This window comes from Strigops habroptila, chromosome 6 (assembly GCF_004027225.2).
Source record: "Strigops habroptila isolate Jane chromosome 6, bStrHab1.2.pri, whole genome shotgun sequence".
NCBI classification, from domain to species: Eukaryota; Metazoa; Chordata; class Aves; order Psittaciformes; family Psittacidae; genus Strigops; species Strigops habroptila.
In genome coordinates this window covers 37,241,318-37,261,575 of record NC_044282.2, presented here as the reverse complement: position 1 = coordinate 37,261,575, position 20,258 = coordinate 37,241,318, and the positions used below count along the sequence as shown (strand labels likewise).

Below are 20,258 nucleotides of genomic sequence, written 5' to 3'. Positions count from 1 at the left end.
TAATTGGTAATTAATTTATATTAGTTGAGACAAATTCTTAATTTGATTATTCTCTTCCTGGAGTACTTTGTGAAGTAAGAGTCAGGGCTGTACTTTTTCAAATGGATTCCGCTGGAGATTTTCATCTATAGAAAGCATCTTTTATATCTGCATTGTAAATAAGTATAGTTTAACACTGACAGTACTTTCAATTTAACACTCTATATTGAGTAGAATAAGTAGATTACAAAGAAGGAATATAAATAAAGTATGTATATGTATATATATTTTAATATATATATAAAAAATACAACTCAAAGCCTGTTTTTTTTTTTTTTTTAAATAACTATACATTTTAATGTCATGCCAAGAAGACTCACAAAGCTCTAACTCTTTGTACATAAAAATTGGTCAAACCACGAAAACCACCTCTGGCCCATTACAGGAGATCCTTCCCTGAAGAGAGTGAAGATTTCATATGAATAAATCTATCTACCCAGCAACAGTTCTTTTGCTTTACTTGTGAGGAACAGAAGTTGATTGTACTTGACCGCAGAAGCTAAAGCAGTAAGGAGCCAGACTGTGGTTTTGTGGCCAGAGCCACATTTTCAGGTTGTGTTTGCATACGTGCACAAACATGTGAGCAAATACACCGCGAGTGGAGCAGGATTTGTGGGAGCCAGACTCCCTACAGTTTGCTGCCTCAGGTGAAACTGCTCTCTGGGAGGGTAAGGAGTACGAAGAGGTATATTACCGACTGTAATTTTGCTGTGCCCCAGCAGCACTCACAGTGAGTATTAGGAGAGTAATCGTTGATCCTGATCCTCCTGCTCTAAGTATCCCTTTGCTACCTAATCACCTTCATATAGCAAAATTTCCCATTCTTGGTCTTCCTATTTCCTTTCTTCAAAGGCTCCCCACTCTGCTGCTTTATTCCTGCATTTACTCATCACTTATTCAAACAACCCCTTCACCTTTTCATCATTTTTCACCTCCTGTTTAATGGCATTGTGTTTTCATTCATAAGCAAAAGCATGGCCTAAAATAGTCGCTTCAAGCAAAACACATTTCTAAGCTTATAAATATCTAATATAAATACAATCCTGGAGTAGCCTTCTGGATATAATCATGCCACTATCACTATTCTCCTTAACACTTTTCTAGGTTTTTTGGTCTTTTTACCATAAAAGCTCTTTGGTTGCAGGAACACTGTCTCCCCACAGGTCTGCACAAACCAGAGAAGGCTCTCACTCCTGAACTGTGGAATTGCTGCATCTTGTCCAATGCCCTAATCAAGTACAACACTGAAACAACGCACAGGGAACTGGATTCTTCTACTGTCGGCTCTTCAGGCTGTTTCCCCCTAAAAACATTGTTCTCTGTAGCCAAAAATATATATATATCTACAAACACACACATAGACACACAAAGACCTGAAGCTGCAACTAGTGTTTGAAAATGAAATGAATGTGGTAAGAGATCACAAATTGGCTAAAACTGAAATCCTGTATGGTCAGTGTAAGCAAGGGCAATCACAGCAGGAGCTTTTGCTGTTTTCCAATATCCAAAGTATTTTACTAACCATATACAAAGAAAAGCCATTTGTTTCTCTTTTAAATTGAGATAGACTTGTTAGGACAGACTGGCACACAATTTTAATGCTCCCAGTCTAATGGAATCCTCTCATAATTTGTTCAATCTTGAACTATTTGTTCAAGATTTTTGTCTCTATTTATGCATTCTGAAAGATCGTAGCAACTCACAGTAACTTGCATTGGAAATTCCCAGATTAAACTTTTACTGTTTTATTTTTCCTTTCTAATGTGGTTTAATTTACCCAAGCAAAATGCACCCTCTGTTGGGCCAAGCATGTAATGACTTTTGTCCAAGGTCATCTTTTTAACAGCACGGTTTATCAAATCCTGTTATGAAGGTTTGTTTTTATGATTAACTGTGAACTAATGTACAAGTCATACAAACATTTAAATCAATATTAGACTGAAACAAAACCAAAGCTGCACAAAATATTCAGGGCTACTATATAGCCATTAGAAGATTTATGATCTTTTTTAAACACTGCTTACAGCTGTAGGATTTATGAATCTTTCCAGTGAACACTGGAAATTCATTTATTGTAGCCTAAACTAAACATGTATCTATTTCATTTCAGCACCAAAGCACGATTAACACACATTATCACTGCAATGCATTTTTCTGATCTGAACAAGATTGCTATCTGGCATGTTAAAAAAGCTACACAAACAAAGCTCCAAAGTGCATTTTGGATAAGCTACAGTAAACTCCCAATATAACAGGGGGCTTATTTTACCTGATTTCTTCTTATATGGGTGTTTCTAGATAACAGTGGGATTCAGTGAGGTAGAACTGGCCAGTGTATCAGAACAGAAAATAGCAAAAGGTCTTTAAACCTACATATGCTGAAGCCTATACCCATGTGAAAAAAAAATATACTGCTCAGATGAGCAAAGTGAATACAGGCTGGTATGTGAACACTGGAGTCTAGAACTCACACCACGGTGAAGAAGAAAGTTTGTGTAATACATGGACATCAGAACAGAGACAATATGCAGTTCTCAAAAACAATAAAGGCAGATGGATTGCTTAAGGAAACAAGACAGTGAGGGGAGATGAAGAGGGAAGTGGGGGGCAAGAACTGTGAGCTGGAATGCAAGGTTACCAATGTCTGCTAAGCCATAGTGAAGGAATGCTTCTCTGGAGCACAAGAAGATACCTCATTTAAAACAGATTAAAAGCATACAGGTAGAACTGACTGCTGTGAAACAAGACTTCTCCAAGGTCTGCACTTAACCAATTCCTTTCACAATGATATTTAATAAAATTGCATTGTGGTAGAATACTTTGTAGCAGTAAGAGAGAGATTTTCCTACCTTGAATGTATTCAATTGCTGATTGATTGTCTCTGTTTCCATTCCAACAGGACCTTGTGACTCTTCATGCTCTTCAGCTCTCCGAAGCAGACTGGAAAATTCTTTTAGCTTACTGTAAAACTCCTCCACTCGGCCAATAGTACCCTCCACTTGATTTTCCCTGGCTTTTGCTCTGTCTAATAACTTATTGCACTGTTTATTTAAAGCTTCCAAGTCTCTTTTTATACCAACAAGATCAGGAGAAGCTTCAGCTTCTGTGGCTAGCATAATTTTACAGTTTTTATTAGCATTTTCAGTATTCAAGATAAGATCCTCCAGCTTTTTCAGGAAACATTTTATGTCCTCTCTCTGTGATTGCAGTACCTTGAGATCTCTTCCCACTGGAGCCATGCTATCAAGTTCATCATCAAACTCTGCAAACTGAGAGAACATCTCTCGGATGCTGTTTTGGAAATGGCCGATTCCCTGAAGTTTTGTCTCTAAGAACGAGCACCTATCTTCAACCTGCTGGTTCACGGCAGTGTATTCTCGTTCCAAAGATTCAGCTTGGAGCAAAAGGTCAGTAACACCTGCTGAATCAGAAGCTTCTACCACCAGGTCCTGGGCAAGCTTTTTTGCTAAATCAACATGAGGCTTTAAGGCCTGCAAGGCTTTCTGCTGGGCCTGCATCATTGACAGGTGTTTGTTACTGAATGACTGAGGTCCAAGTGAGTCGTGAGCTTCCAGATGTTCTTTGGCACTTTTAAGTTGTTTTTCAGTTTCCCTGGATGATTCCTGAAACTCTTTCAGCCTTTGTGCCATATTTTCCAAGCACTCTCTCTTCTTATGTAACTGTTCTGTGACCACATTCACTTTCTGATTCAGCAGCTTAGTTTCCTCTTGAACAATCTCTTTATCTGTTTGACTTGCGCTGAGCAAACTTTCAGCAGTATTATTTAATAGCTCCACCATCCCATGGTGTTTATCCAGGTCCTTCTGCCAGGCCCTCACCTGAACAATAGAATTCTCTATTTCAACAGGGTTTATGCCAACTTTTAATTCACAAAGGTTGCTTTGGCACTTCTCTATCCATGGCTGCAGAATTTCTACATGGTGCTTGTATTTGAGGGCTTTCTCCAGACAATCTGTTAATTTATCTTGCCTTTCTTTTACCTGCTTATTAATTTCATCCCAGTTACTTCTGAGTGTGGCAATTTGGGATTGTAATGCTGCTTTGTCAGCTCCTTGAGTCTTCTGTAAGATACTTTCTCCTTCTGCAACAATTCTTTCATATGAACTAATCTGATCAGTCATGGTCTTCTTAAAATCTTTCTGTTCTTCTATAAGTGATTGCAAGGCATCAAGTTTGGCAGATACAGGACGAGCCTGGTTCAGCTCTTCTTTCTTTTTGCCTAGCCAAGCCTGAAAGTCCTTAGACATTTGCTGGAACTGATGAGAAGTGGCATAATCTGACTGAAGCTGCTGAACATGGTTATCTACAAAAGAGAAGACAGCACAGAGGTTCATTATCAGAACCTGCTAGTATTCAGTGAAGAAAAAATAATTAATATTGATTCTATTATGAATGATCATCAATGTAAGGAAAGCTGGTCCTTAGTATGTGGTATTCGACTGGAAGACAACCAAGTCAACCAGGTTTCTTGCAAGGGACAGACTTGTGCCTGTACTACAGCAGAGCAGCAAAGGCATTTGGACATGAATCAAATGAGGTGAGTTTAGCCAATCTGTGCCTACATGAATCTTGTTCAGGCAGACTTTGGGGCTAAAAAGCACCCAGTTATGTTTCATGGTATTATGAAGTGTAAGCACAGGGAATATGAAGTAATCTGGCCTAACAGTGTCTAACTCATGACCTGCAGGCAACACATGTTCTTAGAGAGAATCGTTTGAAGTTCCTTGTGACCAGAGGAAATTGAAAAGCTAAAACTGAGGCTGTTAGGGAGGACAAAGTAAGATATTGCTTACAGTGTATTACTTGCTCAGTTCTGTTGTTCACAGGGTAAGGGAAGGCTGTATACTACCAGCCCCCTTCTTTCACAGGCAGTTTTATACAATTACCGTTGCATTTCACCAAGCCTTTAACTGGTGCTTGCTCCAAAATTACGATTTTGGCTTACACTCTGCACCTATGCAGTTAGGAAGCTCAATGAACAGAATCCTGTTTTGGTATTCTAATTCAGTGAAGAATGAACCTGAAGGAAGAGATGAGAAAAGTAGCCCTGCTATTGTGGTTCAGATTCTCTTCCAAATTGTTCACTAGAGATCCCAAGTATTGCTTTTACCTTTTCGAGTTAAGGGCACACTCCTAAATTCTAATGTACAACTACTTGGGGGTTGATAAAGAACTGTCATTAGGCTCAGCCCACTCAACATCTGTGCAAAGTGATGCTTTAATTTATTCTTTGGTTACTATTTCTATCTAAATAAATACTAACCTGCTTTTTGCTCAATATCCTTAAATGATTTTAAGATGCCATCTAGCTGTCTCGTAAGTTCTGCTTTCAAATACTCTTCTCCAACCAGTGTTGACAGCTCTTCACAAAGAGCTTGAGCTGCGTTTATATTCTTCATTTCCTGTTCTATTTCCTCCTTCATTTCTCTAGCAACTTCCAGCTGTTGTTTCACAGCATCAGGTTGTGTACTCACAGCCAGGCTGCTGCTTAGTTTGCTATCCAAGGCCCTTAGCTTATCAGACAGACTTCTGAGTAGACTTTGATAGTCTGTGCTTTTCACAATGGCTTGGTCAATTCGGTCACATCTGTTCCTCAGTTGGCTGGTTAGACTGTCCCATTTTTGCGCCACAGCTGCCAGCTGCTCTTTTACAATTTCATGTGAGGGTGGATGTTCACCAGGTCTCTTCAGAATCCCTCCACCAGCCATAGTTAATTGCTCATATTGTGGCTTTCTGGTGTCAAACTCTTTGAGCAGAATCTGGCAAGAAAGAAAATTTCAAAAAGCATTTAACTTCATGAAAAAAAGAAGCAAAGTGCTCCTAACAAAAATAATGTAGAATTTGAAATAGCTAAGCTCTCTTATTGAGTAATCGATCCCCAAGTTTAAAAGCCAGTGAAATAATTGTATCTTCTACACATGAACTTTTGTTTCCAAGCTTTAACATCAAATAACCAGCAAAAATGAGGTTCATTTACATATCATCTAATGGAAATTCAATCAGCAGATACAAGTAAACAATGAATTCTGTTAACACTACAGTAAGTAACTGTACCAAGTAAAATAATTGCTGTTTAGTTTCAAGCAGTGTCTTCCTTCCCAGACGGTTTCAATAATTGTCTTAGGATAGAACTTCAAAGAAAGCATATTCTGACATTACGTTGCAATGTATTATAGTACAGAGGATATTTGGATAATTCACAAAATGACTGGATGTGCACTGTAAGACCTTTAAAGTTTATGTCACTGGTTCCCAGTTTTTTTCCTTTTTTGTCAGTAAGTCACAGTGCTTGCAGAAGAAGGGACAAGTATTACGGTTTTATTTTACGCAACATTCCAAACCCTTTCTAAGTCAGTTAGGTTTAACTCTTAAGGACTGTTAAGTGATACACAAAAGTTTTATGCCAGCTGTCTAGATTTTTTAAGCACTTAAAAAACCAATATAAAGTCATTTTCACACAGTATTAGTTCATTTCACAGACACAGTTCATGTTTTAAACACTTCATTTAAACCAATATTGATATACCAGCTTTAACAATATTTTTGCAAAATAAAAATGTTATTTCTCATCACAGTTTAAAATAACTGGCAGCAATATAAATGTTTGAAATTAACATTTCTAGTTTCTGCAACTTTGTCCACCTTTCTTTTGTCTGCAGTTAGCTGTATTTCTGTAAGTAAACTACTCCACTTTTTCATGACACTTTTAGTCTTTCATGCTCTTGGCTCTATATCTACTCACAGCACTGCATTTCACTTGCCTTCACAGTTTTATTAGCTACTGGCAAGTGAATAAAAGTCAAGTCAAGTGAATAAAATCTCAAAAAGCTAGTTCTACAACATAGACTGTATATGAAGACTGACCATAAAATGTAACATACACAATCGAATTAATAAAACTTCAAAGAAACATTTTCATTTGACTACAGAGAAACTACAGTATGGGTAAACCAAAAGAAAAATATCAGAGGATCAGTATCTCCTTTAGCTGTTCTGATCTCTCTTCACTCTTAAGATAATTTTTTCTTGTCATTACTGTAGTCAAGTAGGACTTAAGCTGGTATTTGCTGATAAAAAATGTAATGTCTCATACTAACTTTACTGTACTCTATGCAGATGCAAATCAGTCTTTGCTAGTAGCAAAAAAGCAGAAGAAACTTAAATCAATAATGAATGTTGGCACTACTCACCTGAACCTGTTGCTTTTGTGTATTAAGCATATTAGGATCAATTGATAGCGGTCCCAGCACGCTGACCATTAGCTCCTTTTCCACAAGCCAGTGTTTTAGCTGAGTTTCTGCTGTCTGGAACTGGGTCAGGTAGTTTGAAGACTCCTCCAGTTTTTGTTGTCTTTCAGATGTAACTTGATTGAGTTCTTTCCATTTGGAATCTAACAACAATAATGTTAACATATTGCATGCATGCTCTAGCAGATGGGTTGTCAGACAGCAGACTAGATATGAAACATAAACAGAGCTCTCTAATAAGGCTTCTTGCTGATTAACTCCAGATGCCTTATTGCAGTGACTCGGCAAATACATCTTTTAACAGTCAGATCCATGTACGCTTGGATGAAGGTCTGCAGTTTAGCAGAGCCACATGTGGAACTTTTAGAGCAATGAATATACAACATGTAATAAAATGGGATTAGAATATTACAAAATGAAATACCACCAAATTCAGGCTTTGGTCTCAAATGATGTAAAAGCCAAAGGGCTGTACTCAGTTATAACTTAGCTGCCTGGTTTAGATAGACAAATCCTTCTGCTTATTCAGTAAAAAGAAGCAGACACCCTTACAAGGGTGAGCAGAAGCCCTAATTTAGGCTTCTACTCTGAGCAACGCTCTGAAAGAGCACATCTCGTTCAAATGTCTGTATTAGGAGGCTGTGGAGATTAACTGCCTCATTTAGACATCTAAACCAAGTACCTAGTGACAGGCCATGACAATACTTCTGCACACAGGTATTTCAAAAACGCTGTGTGAGCTTAGGTTCACACCCAGGCCTATCTATGATGTTGTAACTTCCCCATTTCCTCTGTGATACTGTCAGTGCTTGCTCAGTCAGCTTTGACCTTTTGGTAAGTCTCACTGTCTCTGAATTTCATCCCTGTTTTTTCAGGGGTTTTTTGTCACTTCACTGTCTTTGACCTCTGCTCATTCTGTATTAATTCCCTTTCAACACTACACAAGTTCTGTTGGAGACCCTACCTGCCACTTAAACTTTTCAGAGTTTCCCTTACAAACAGGAGAGATCAGAAGAATTCTCAGCTTTAAAATTACTCATTGTGTTGCTATAGAAATGCCTTTCAGTATGAAACAAGACTGACCTATGATTTATTTAAAATATTACAAACCTAAGAAGAATTTTTAAAAGCTCATGATGATTATGTACTGCAGTATCTCAAAACCTATTGTCCAAAAATGGTAATTTCCACTTTTTAGGGCAAAATTTATGGAATCAATTTTAGAAAATGGCAAAAGGCCACCAAAATCACAAAATTACAAAAGCCACCAGTGCATGGGAAAAAAGCATGCAAAATAGCATTACCAACAACTCAAACAGTTCTTTACATGAAATTAGAATCAACTTAATCGGTTATCTTTTGTAAGAGCAACATATGTATCTCAAGCAGTAACTGACCAGTCAAGTTTTAGCTGCACACTGTTCAGAAAGATAAAGCCCTCTCAAACAGGGAGTCAAGCTATAGCTTTTTACAATTGCAGTATAAATTCAAAACCCATGGACACATGTGTTATTACTCCAAATCTACACTCTTGTAAAGGCAGTTATTTCCACAGAATTTAAGGAGAAGGGGGGAGTAAGACATTAAAAATACTAGTGATTGCTAATACATTAAAAAACTCAGAATAAACCAAGCTCTAAATCAGTCTGAGCTATAACACAGCTTTACTGAAGTACCTATTTTATCCAGCATTTGTCTCCACTTAGGCGCCTCAGGAGAGTCAGGGTTCTTTTCCAACAGCTCTGTCACTTTGTCCTTCAGTTCCTGCACTTTATTCGCACTTTGCTTTAATTCAGTTTCAAAAAGCTGCAAATTCAAGTGATAAAATAAGTAAAGAAATAAAAGACTAAAGAAGAAGAATAAAGCATAAAGTTTGAAGTCCATAATACTGAGATGCTAAGCATGAAGATAATAATATCTAACACTTACATACTACTTTTCTGCTATGACTCTCAAAACACTTCATAATAGCATATGTTGCTGGTCAAGGTTTTTTTGGAAGAGAAAAATCTGACAGATTTAAAATACAGTAATAATAACAATTATTCTTTAATTTGAACATGTGACAGAACTAGAAGAATTCAAATAAATAAGATCTACTAGGTCTCATCATATTCACATATACTTGGATATGTGCATATAATTGGATTCCCTTCTCGTACAAAAGACAAACTGACTAACGCACAGTACAGTTCACAGCAGAAATAACCCAGCTAGCACCAGCAGAGAGGAGCATGGTGTGGCCTCATTTGCCTCAGTGGAAGTCCTGCTATCACAGATAGACTGCTTCTTGTAGATCATCTAGAACTAAAGCTAATGACCACCATAGCTTCAAGTGACTGAGATGCCCCGCAATTCCTAATTCATGCTGTTCTTAAAGACAGAAGTGAACAGTCCTTACATGCCTCGCAAAGGGCTCTTACGTGAATATTCTTAAGTAACAAAGCTTGCCGTGTGGAGCTGCATTTTAATTATCTAAAACCTACTAAAAGAAACACTGAACAAATTGTGCTTGATTTAGAACTTAGTAAAAGGTCCAGCTGCTTCAGAAGGAGTGCCTGAGCACTCACTCAGTTTTCCAACTGTGAACACTCCTCTACTACTACAGCAGGAGTAAGACAGTTACGTTAGCTTTGCACATTCTGTGTTGAAAAATAAGGAGCTAGCTTTCTTCCACGTTTAGTCTTGAGTTTTAGGACTGAATGTTATCCAAGTCTGAGGAAAGTTGGTAGCTGTTCAGCTTACTTTTTAAGGATGACCCCCCCAAATATAAAAGAAGAACCTCAGTTGAATCAAATTCTGTCCTTGTTTATCCACAATCACGGGCAAGGAAAAAATTTTACCTATCCATTACATTACCCTTTATAGATGAGCCTTTATATGTGTAAATATTGTCCTTCGTTGCTAGAGAAGCATATGTCTCAAATGCTGAAACAGGACGGAAGCTTACTGCTGATTCAGTGGTTTTCTTCTATCAATTAAAAAGCAGGGAGGAGACTGTTGTGCAGCTATATAACTTAACAAGCATAACGTGGCTGCTGAAGAGAAACACTGCCTTGAAACAGACATAAGCCACTACAGCTGCAGCAACTGGGAGGTCTGTGGAGTGTCAGTGAACCAGCAGCTGCAGAAACAGCTTTTGGATAGATAGAGCCCTTCAGATCTTATAAGCAACCCAGTATATCTCTAAACCACTAAGGAGATCAAAAAAGTTGATTGCATAATCAATATAGCCTCACCTATTTAAATTGGCCACCAAAATTATTATTTTCTGACCTGCACGACTCCTCTCTGACACAGTGCTCCTTTTACTCCACTAACACAGTTTGCCAGATTTGCTCTAAGCCTGACTGGCATGCTTACTAGGATCATTTAAATACCCTCTGCAACATTAACCTAGGCTGAGATATCAGTTATTCAAATACAATTTGCCCAGTAACTGCAAGAAAGAATATTTTTTAAAGGCACAAAGTACCTTATGTTGCTCTACTTGGGCTTTAACCGCTTCACTATCAGTTGGAGCAGCTTCCCAATCTGATGCAGTTTTGTCCATTTTTTGCAACCACTGCATCATTGATGTGGACTCTTCCTGAATATTCTGCATTTTTGAAAGCATACTTTCTAGTTCTGAAATCTTTTCCTTCAACAAAACTCCCAAATCTTCATAACTGTGATTTACATCAGACATGGCTTGTTGAACAGTTGTCAGTTCTGTAAAAGGAAAGATGCACAAAGACTGTGTTAGAGGTTACAAGCCCTTTAAACAATACTTAAACTTCAAGAACTTCTAAACAGTGTTCTGAGTTACAATAGCTAATAGTCCCCAAATAAGAAGTCACTGAACATGTTAAAAGTTATTTCCAATTCACTCTAAAAGTGGTAACACTACATGCGAATGACCTAATATAAGTTCCTAGTTATAAGAGCTTCAGGTACACAAATACCTTTCAATCTTTCTACCCATTGTTATTTTAGTATTTTAAGCAACAATTCCATGACAAAAAGTTGAACATACTGGACTGCAGTTCAGATAGTTACGACAGCCTGACACTGCTGCAGTTATTTTTTGCTCGCCATTCATGTATCATTATAAATGTGTTTTATCACTGAGAGCGCACAGCAGGCAGATGGTGTATTAAGTAGACTATAGTTTAGGAAAGCAGACACTGCAGACTCGGGACATGGTATGCATAAGCACATATAAAATGCCTGTGTCAATTCCTTTGTTTCTGTAAAAGGGTTGGTCACATACAGTGATAAAAATGTACGTAAAATGCATGTCTTTGTATGCTTGTATATATGAGTGTTGTGAACACTGGTGGGTTTAAGAAGTTTCAAACCATATACACACATATTAAAATTTTCTCAAAAGCCATGTGTTATATTAAATCAGCTATCCCTGTATACATTTATAGACGTGCATATTGATTCAAAAAACACAGCCAGATTTGATCTGTCTTCAAAGAAGATACTGAAGGTAAGTATTTTTACAATTCATTTTAGTATCATGCCCTAGTCAATATAGCTGCCTTTCATGATGGTAATGTGAATTTTCAGTCTACTAGTGACTGCTACAAGCAGATTTACATACAATATTTAAAAAATATACTTAAATATTTAACGGTAATGGGCAAGTACTTTTCTTTATCACATCCTGAAATTTTTACTGACCTTTATTTTTCAGGAAATCCTGACTTCCTGGAGCTCCTCCATCACCATTTAACATTGTGCCACCTGTGGATTAAGAGAGATGAAATCCCACGCTTACTTGGACCTTTTCCCACCAAAACCTCAGAACTGCATTTCCTCTTCAAAACAGTATGTCACATAGCTGTCATTATAATATTAAAGAAATACTTGAATGCTAACCTTGTAATAACAAATATTTTTTTTTTAGCCTTTAAATATTTTAAAGTTCTTCTATGTTTTAAGCTGCTCCAGTCAGTTAGTAATGTAAGTGGTACCACATATGCACAGCATGTGCATAGCGGATGGGTGTGCACATGGATGCACATGTAAGTATGCACATGTGCATGATATATTAGCAGTCTTAGCTCTCACAATACTCTGCTAAACAAATTACTAGAGTGGACAAAGGTCTATGCCCTAGCTGTGAGGCCTAATCATATCCATATGGATAACATCACTTCCTTCCTCTCTCCAAAAGGAACCTCTTCCCTACTGCCTATTGAGAACAAGATTTTCCCCAGCCATGTTTGGGTATGGCCTGGGTACGGCTATGGCCTGAAAAAGGGCTAGCTGAGACTCTGAGGAGAGCACTAAACATTAAACACTGAGACTCTGAGGAGAGCACTAAACATTACATAGCAAAGCAGCATAAGAATGCTCATTGCAGACACCACAACCAAAGGCACTGCTTACTCAGGACACCTGTACCCCCCAGGGAAGTGGCTAAGTCACCACCCCTGGAAGTATTTTGAAGACATGTAGATGTGGCGCACAGGGACATGAGGTGGACTTGGCAGTGCTATGTTAATGGTTGGTTTAGCAGCACTGATACCAACTGGACGAATCCCTTCCTGTTTTGTCATAAGCACATGCTCCGTGACAAGGATTGCAACGTGGAGTCTTTACTATCACTTAGAGGCAGCTACTCACCCAGGCAAGCCCTACTAGTTAAACACAATTTCAAAGCCTCTGGACCCAAGGCTACATGGACTTTGTAAAACACTATCAGACCACAGAGCTGGGGCAAATGGTCAAGCTACAGAGAACTGCAAGGAGAATCACTTCCTGCTCCCCTGCGCATATTTATTCCCAGATGAGCAATTGACAGAGAAAGATTAATGGTTGCCTTGGAAAAGGCTATGCACCCACCCCACAGTACCAGCTGGACAGTGAGGACCACATTAGCGGCAGCTGGAGGATGGCAAGAGAAAACAAACCAGATAAGAGAAGTCACAGGCCCCAGCCAGAGCCTTGTAAATCTTCATGCTCTGTTAACTGGACTCCAATATTTATAACTGTGATTAAGTGATACACAGTACAGCTCTTGTCCAGGAGGGCAAATACTCTCTTTTGGAGGATTACAGCTGCTCTCATATGCTAGTTATTCCATTATTTTTCTATCTGGATGCACAGGAGTAGAGAAAGGGGCCGAGGAAGGAGGCCAAATATCCCATATAAGATTCAAAAATGTTCTTCAAATGTTGTTTATTTAAAATTCAAACAAGAATGAAACCAGAGACAGTTACCATGAAGAGATGTGAGAAAGTGTTCTACTCTTCCCAAATAGGTATCCTCTGGCAGTCCCTATCGTCCCAGCCTTTTGCAGATGACCAATGAAGGCCAACACACTTGAATTTGTTTCCAGACCTAGTTCAAGAACTGACTAAAAATGCGCTTATGGCCATTAAAACACCTTAGGTGCCACATGCCTTGAACTATGGCCTGAATGATACTTGGCAGAATTACTGGTTTATGTAAAACAAACTAACATTTAAACAGTAGAGTACGGAAAATCATGGAAATAGATTTGCTGTCTTTAAAATCAGATTACCAGCAAAAAGGATTTAGCTGAAACACATTTTGGCCCAAAAAAGTCATGCTGAGATATGGAGTTGATTCCCTTCCATGCCGTTGTTTCCACTAAATCATTAACTAGCATTAATTATGCTATCATATCAGGATCAGTAGGCTCACTTTTTTGACAAATCATGTCCTCGTCACCCTTCTAACAAAAACTTCATGACTCTGCAAACCTTTATGTGTTTCTTTGATGTCACACAGAATAGCCTTGTGGCCATTAAAGAGCTACCTCTGTGGCAGTAAAGGTGTGCAGTGTTTGCAAAAGCAGGGTTTGTATTTCTCCTACTTGCAGATATGTGAAGCACTGAACACTAATCAGAATAAGTCCATTTCTCACTATCAGAAGTTTTCTGGAGTGAAGTGAAGGTGCATACCTGACTTTGCAACTGCTCTCAGTTTGGCAGGAGAAGTCACAGCAGTAATTAGATTACACAGCAAAGTTCCTCTGCTATTCATTTTCTGCAGTTCAGGTGCTTTTAATGTCCATTCATCTTTTAAATTCTGATTAAGAAAGACAGTAATTTGTTCATTACAAAACTGACTTCAGACTTAAAACATCTAGTATAGAGAAAGAAACAGCCTTGCTACTAGGGAATCCCCTGCAGTATATCCAAACATGCAAAGGAAATGGGAATGTAAATGCAGACAGCAAGCTTCCTAGTCCCAATCACTGTGACTGCTTACAACTTAAGTCTGTACTTTTATATTACTAATAGATGCCCTGTTTCCTTCAGCTGTATCTCACTTTCCCTCTACAATGTCTTACCAATGTATCTTCCAAAGGTTTCTTTAATTCCTCTGTATTCAGAGAGGGTTGCACTGCTGGAATTCGTTCTGTCGTCTCTTTTATCCATTTCTTTAATGATTCTACAAGGAGCTCAAAAGTATCCATTTGTTTCTGACAAGATGATACATCCTCTTCTCTAGACAAAGACAATTAAAGGAATGACAGTGTTCCTTCTGATAATCAACCCAACAGACAGTATCAATCTGATGTTGCTATTCCCAAATTCAAAGAGTCACAAAAGCGAATTTTATGGATATGAGCAGAATGTGGAAAATCTAGTCTTGCTGTACAGGCAATTTATATGGAAGCTCTAATAATTTCTCCAGCAGCCTGATTCCAAACAGTACTCTAAAGCAATTTGCACAAGCAGCAATTTATATTCTATCAGAGACGGGGGGAAGTAGGGTTTTCTTGGAACTGATAGGACTCCAGTGAATGTCACAAAATTTAAACACCACTTGTCTTTACAGCCCACATTAGAGCTCTTGAACCAGAGAGACTAACTACAGAGGCATTTCCAAATAGAATCTCTTTTTTTTAAATTAGAAAGCTCTCTTACTAAGTGGTTAACTGCAATCTCTTGAGATTGCATGCAAGAGGACAGCAGTCATCACAACATTCACACTGTGTTATTAGCCAAAACGGAAACACTTTCATTATTCAACTTACTTTTCCTTTACAGTCTCCTCTACCTCTCTGAATTTCTTTGACAAAGCATTTACTTTTTCTAATACCAATGCTTTATCTCCAGGAAGAGCATGGAATGAAAGTTCTTCAAGAAGCTGTTGCAAAACTTCGAGATCCTTCTTATGTTGTGCCAATTCTACACTAGCTTCCTGCAAAATAGGATTACATTCTTCATATTAGACTTGACAATCACTTGTTAAAAATTGAATTCTTGATTTTAGCTAACCAATCAAAGTCGAGAAACAAGCATGCCTTTTTTATTATTCACTTAAATGAGTTAGACTAGAAATGCACAACATATACAAATGGAAGGCTGCAGTACCTGCATATATTGAGACACTTCTCTAACATCCTTTCTTGGCGCCTCCGTCTCACTGAGTGCCTGGTTTTTCTCATCTATAAATGACTGAAGTTTCTCTGACAGACCTTCAAATAACTCCACTTTAGTCTTTAACTCCTCCATTTTCATAAGCTTCTCTTTATGCCTGTTACTTGCTTCAGAAAATCGTCCTGAAAGTTCACTCATTTTAGCTTGCAGTGTGGATGCAGTGGATGGATCTGCTGTTTCTGTGAACTTCTTCACTTTTTCATTCATAGTGTTTATACTGCTTTGGCGACCCGCAATGTCTTGTTCTAGCATCTGAAACAAACAAGAACTACTTTGTATTGCTTATAACTAAATTTTTAAGAATTGAAACTGGTCCACCATAGGAAGCAACAAATCAGTACAGCTAGATCATCAGTGTAGATCTATTTCAGCTACAAAAATCCTTATGTGCAGTTTCACTTCACAAAACAGTCTTCTTTATTAAGTATTTGGAATCTGCTAAAGATTTTAATTCTTTCTTGAATTCTGAATTATCAAACAAAAGTTTCTTTTTTCAAAGAATGCTACTTACAATGCTTCTACTAATAATATCCTGAATAGCAGCAGAATTCAAAGGCACTTGATCTTGTTCTTCAAGACTCTTTTCAACTCCTTCCATCCAATCCAGCATTTCATCCAAGCCATCCTGCACACTCAGGGATCGTGTCAGTGTTATTTGGAGCTTCTCATTCCTTTCGTTCACCGATTTGGATAAATTGTCATACCTCTCCACAATATCATCTGATAAAGAGAAAATATATTTAAATGTTTTCCTTTAGCCAAACTAAGCTTTTAACTCATTTTACCAGTTCTTACGAGCTAAGCGTGAGTCAAAAATTGCCAATATCAGGATGAAGCAAAAGCATCAGCTTTATTCAGAAAAAAACCACACAAGCAAAGATCAGAATCTTCAAATAGAGCCAGGAAGCCCACAGGAGAAGGGGAATGAGGGAGCAGCTTACAGCTGTACTTCCCAGCTTTTAGAAGCTGGTTCCTATGCAGGTCTAGCTTTTGACAGCTGTTGACTGTTCCCATGAAATAAAATAGTGTAAGATAGCTCTTCTACAATTATGTCTCTTATGTTATTGTTAGAGCTGCAAGGTTCTTCCAGATGGTTCTTCATTAGACCTTCAACACTTTGGGATAAGCCTCTGAAAGTTACAAGTTCCATGTATCTCCCACGGAATTTCATCACCAGCTCCAAAGAGGCAAGCCCACACTTGTTTTATTTTGTTGCTCTGCAATTTACTCATGGGATTCCAGTAAGAGCCAAGTTGTGTGATACACATAGAGAGTCTTCAAACTTCAGACAGTGGTGAATGTCATGCTCTGCTACTTCTCACAACTGATAGGGTGTAGGTGGTAAGGTTTTGATAGTGGCAAGGTTTTGGGCCTCTGTGAGAAGAGGCATGGGGCTGCCCTATGATAGGCACAAGCAGTTCCAAACAGCTCCAACTGACCCACCACAGGGCACAGCTGAGCTCCTCAGCCAAGCTGGCGGTACCTCTGAGAAAATGTATTTAAGAAGGAGGAAAGTGCTGCCTGGGACTGAGAAGTAACAGAAAAGAAAGTGTGAAAAACAGCCCTGCAGACATCAAGGTCAGACAAGAAAGAGAGGGAAAAGGTGTTCCAGGAGCAGAGATTCCCCTGAAGCCTGTGGACGACCATGCTGAAGCATATAACCCCACTGCAGCACATGCAGGACCCCGTGGTGGAGGAAGTGGATATTCCCTGAAGGAATTGCAGCCCATAGAGAGCCCACACTGGGGCATGATTATCCTGAAAGATTTCAGCCCACAGAGAGGACCCATGGTAGAGCAGGGGAAAAGTGTGAGGAGCTATTACTGGGCTGACCACAATGATCCATTCCCCATCTACCCTGCAGTGTTTGGGCAGGGAGGAGGTATGAGTAGCTGGGAAGAAAGGAGTGATGATGAGCCTAGAAAAAAAACGCAGTGTGGGAGGAAGGTTTTGCTTTAATTGGTCTTTGTTTCTCACTATTGAAACCCGTTTTATTTGGCAATAAATGAAATTTAATTTTCCCCAAGTCAAGTCTGTTTTGCCCATGACTTGTAATTGGTAAGCGACCTCCCTGCCTTTATCTCAACCCATGGGCTTTTCCATCTTATTTTCTATCCCCATCCTGTTGGGCAATGGGAGTGAGAGAGCAGCTGGATGGACATCTGACAGCCAGCCAAGGTCAACCCCATCTCAGACAGCTTCTTGGAGTCAGAAGGAAATAGTTCCTTGGCTAAGCAAACTCCAAATAATTACTTGGAAACAGGTAATTGGAGTCAGCTCCTTGAACCTTACCATGCTCCTTCCCACTGGAGAATTTATGATCCTCAGCAAATAACTACCTCTTTTTGGCATGCCCATCGGTAACATGGGAATTAAACATAATCCCTATTTTGAGAGGGTGGAGGTGGGAGGGTGTAAAAAATAAAATGACAGCTTTTAAGTGAAAATCACATGGATCAATGTAGGAGACAGACCAACAATGAAGTTACTGTGTTGTAATAGCTTATGACTCAGCAAAACATGGACCTGAACGATGACACAAGAATGTTAAAACTCTGTATTTTGTCGCTTCCAGTACGTGCATGCAGACACAAGTGATAAAAAGAGGTATTAAGAAAAGTAAACATTTTACCCAGTGTTTTCTGAATCTCATCTTTGTCTGGCATCAATTCTCCCCTTGTATCCAATAACACTTCAGCAGCTTTTTTCAGTTTTTCTACAGCAATTTGGTGGTTTGACACTTGTCCCTGAAGAACCTGTAAAATTCCACAATTATCAGTTATACTTTTCAGTACAGCTAGTAGTTACATTTGCAAGGCTTGAGATACTCCATACAACTTACACTTAGTGCTGGGAATAAACTAACTCAACTTGTGACCTCTCCTTAAGAAGAATCTTCACCAGTGGCTATGACTGCTGTTGACTTTCTGGCCCTTGTTTTAGTTTATTCACCATCCTTTTCATCTTCTGTTTTACAGTACTTCTCTGGCTCAACTGATTTTTTGCATGTAACTTTGAAATGTGTCTTTTGATTAATTGTTTTTTAAGGACCACTTGTATAGACTCATATACTCTCCAGAAGAAAAATAAGTGTATTTTTCAACTCAGCATCAGAGAACAGTTCAGGGAGGGGAAACACAGTCATCTGTAGTAGTTACATGTTCACCGTCACTTGTATTGACGAAGGATCAGGCTGATATTGTAGTGTAAACAGCAATAGCTTGAAACAAGATGATTGACTTCACAGTTTAGCAATCTCCTGGAGCCCGTGTCACTGGATTATGCCTAAGTTTGTCCATCTAACCAAGGAACACAGGTCTAGAGACTAGGCCAGCAGTGACTCGCTCCAGAGTCAACAGAAAAAGAGAGGAAGGCCGAAACAGCTTCTGAAAGTGTCTTTCTCTCCCCAGTGTATAAAAGTACTTTAGGGTCAATAGTCTTTAAATTATTTCAGGCCCCTGTGCTAGTGTATCTTTGGTGTATCTTTGTTTTGATTCCTTGCTTTATACAAGTCCAAAATGAAGAGACTTCTCATTTACTTTTTGATACATACTAATTCAATGAACATATGACTCAGAAGGTAATCCTATCTGCCCTGCCAGGACAAAGAAGTCATGTCAGCGCATTCAGCATTGGTATCCAGAGCACAACAGTATGTCAGAACATAGCATGTCTTGTTGACCTACTTGACACAGTAAAACTCAGATAGACCTGAGAAGAATTTTTCCTTATACTAGAGAAATATAGTGTACTTGCAGAGGGAGAAAACAAAACAAAAAGTACCAGAAAACCTTGTATGATGTCAGAAAGCAAGCAAGCTGATGCCAGGCGCACTGAAGAATAGTTAATCCCTATAAAAAGATTAGACCCCACCATGGTGCCAAGGTCTGTGTCTAGCTGGATTATCAGCTGCATGTGTTGCCTACAAGGGACAGCTCTAACTTGCAACACCTGACTTCTTCAAAAATACTCTTTGTTTTGCTTCCATTAATTGGCTTTCTTTCTTCAGCCTCCTGTTTTTTCTGATCCTTTGAATCTTTTGACACGTTGTACCCTCTTCCCTTCTTCCAAGCTTATATTCATTGACTGTTCTTTTGTGTGGCAAGTAATCCATGTAGGTGTTTCATAAAAGAACCCCAGTACTCACTCCTTTTGTATTACTTGCATGAAAATTGGCATTATACAGGATATAATTCGCTTTGGCATAAGGAACAAAAAGTTTAAATGAAGCTTCAAATTGTAATTGGTGTTACTCCTACTTTTCTAGTGCTTGGAAGCACAAATGTACTTAGATTGTTTCGCTGTCAGGAGTTCAAAATTTACACTTTCAATTCTGACATCTTAAAGTATCACTGGGATTTGTCTCCTCTGATGTGTCATACACCAAAGTGTTTGGCAATTCCAGTGGTAGATTTGAAAGATACTATGTGGTACAGGTCACTACTGCTCAGGCAGATGCAAGGGAAATTGGTTAAAGCATGTACTTTCCAAGAGCCATTGACTATCATTTGTCAACAGTAAACATACCAGACCTTCACTG

General features: G+C 38.7%; 1 protein-coding gene across 6 annotated transcripts in view; it reads right to left on the bottom strand.

The window, feature by feature from the left end:
• The window catches only part of DST (dystonin), a 296,378-nt gene that overhangs the window by 75,108 nt on the left and 201,012 nt on the right, over window positions 1-20,258 (bottom strand). For all 6 annotated transcript variants that reach the window (XM_032920000.1, XM_032920005.1, XM_032920001.1 and 3 more), the window contains 12 exons: window positions 18,351-18,474; window positions 16,230-16,438; window positions 15,653-15,970; window positions 15,313-15,479; window positions 14,623-14,779; window positions 14,231-14,357; window positions 11,979-12,041; window positions 10,783-11,018; window positions 8,984-9,113; window positions 7,251-7,450; window positions 5,324-5,819; window positions 2,889-4,363 (listed from right to left, as the gene is read on the bottom strand). In XM_032920000.1, the coding sequence (XP_032775891.1) occupies window positions 2,889-4,363; window positions 5,324-5,819; window positions 7,251-7,450; window positions 8,984-9,113; window positions 10,783-11,018; window positions 11,979-12,041; window positions 14,231-14,357; window positions 14,623-14,779; window positions 15,313-15,479; window positions 15,653-15,970; window positions 16,230-16,438; window positions 18,351-18,474 (3,702 nt within the window). The remainder of the gene's footprint in view (window positions 1-2,888; window positions 4,364-5,323; window positions 5,820-7,250; window positions 7,451-8,983; window positions 9,114-10,782; window positions 11,019-11,978; window positions 12,042-14,230; window positions 14,358-14,622; window positions 14,780-15,312; window positions 15,480-15,652; window positions 15,971-16,229; window positions 16,439-18,350; window positions 18,475-20,258) is intronic.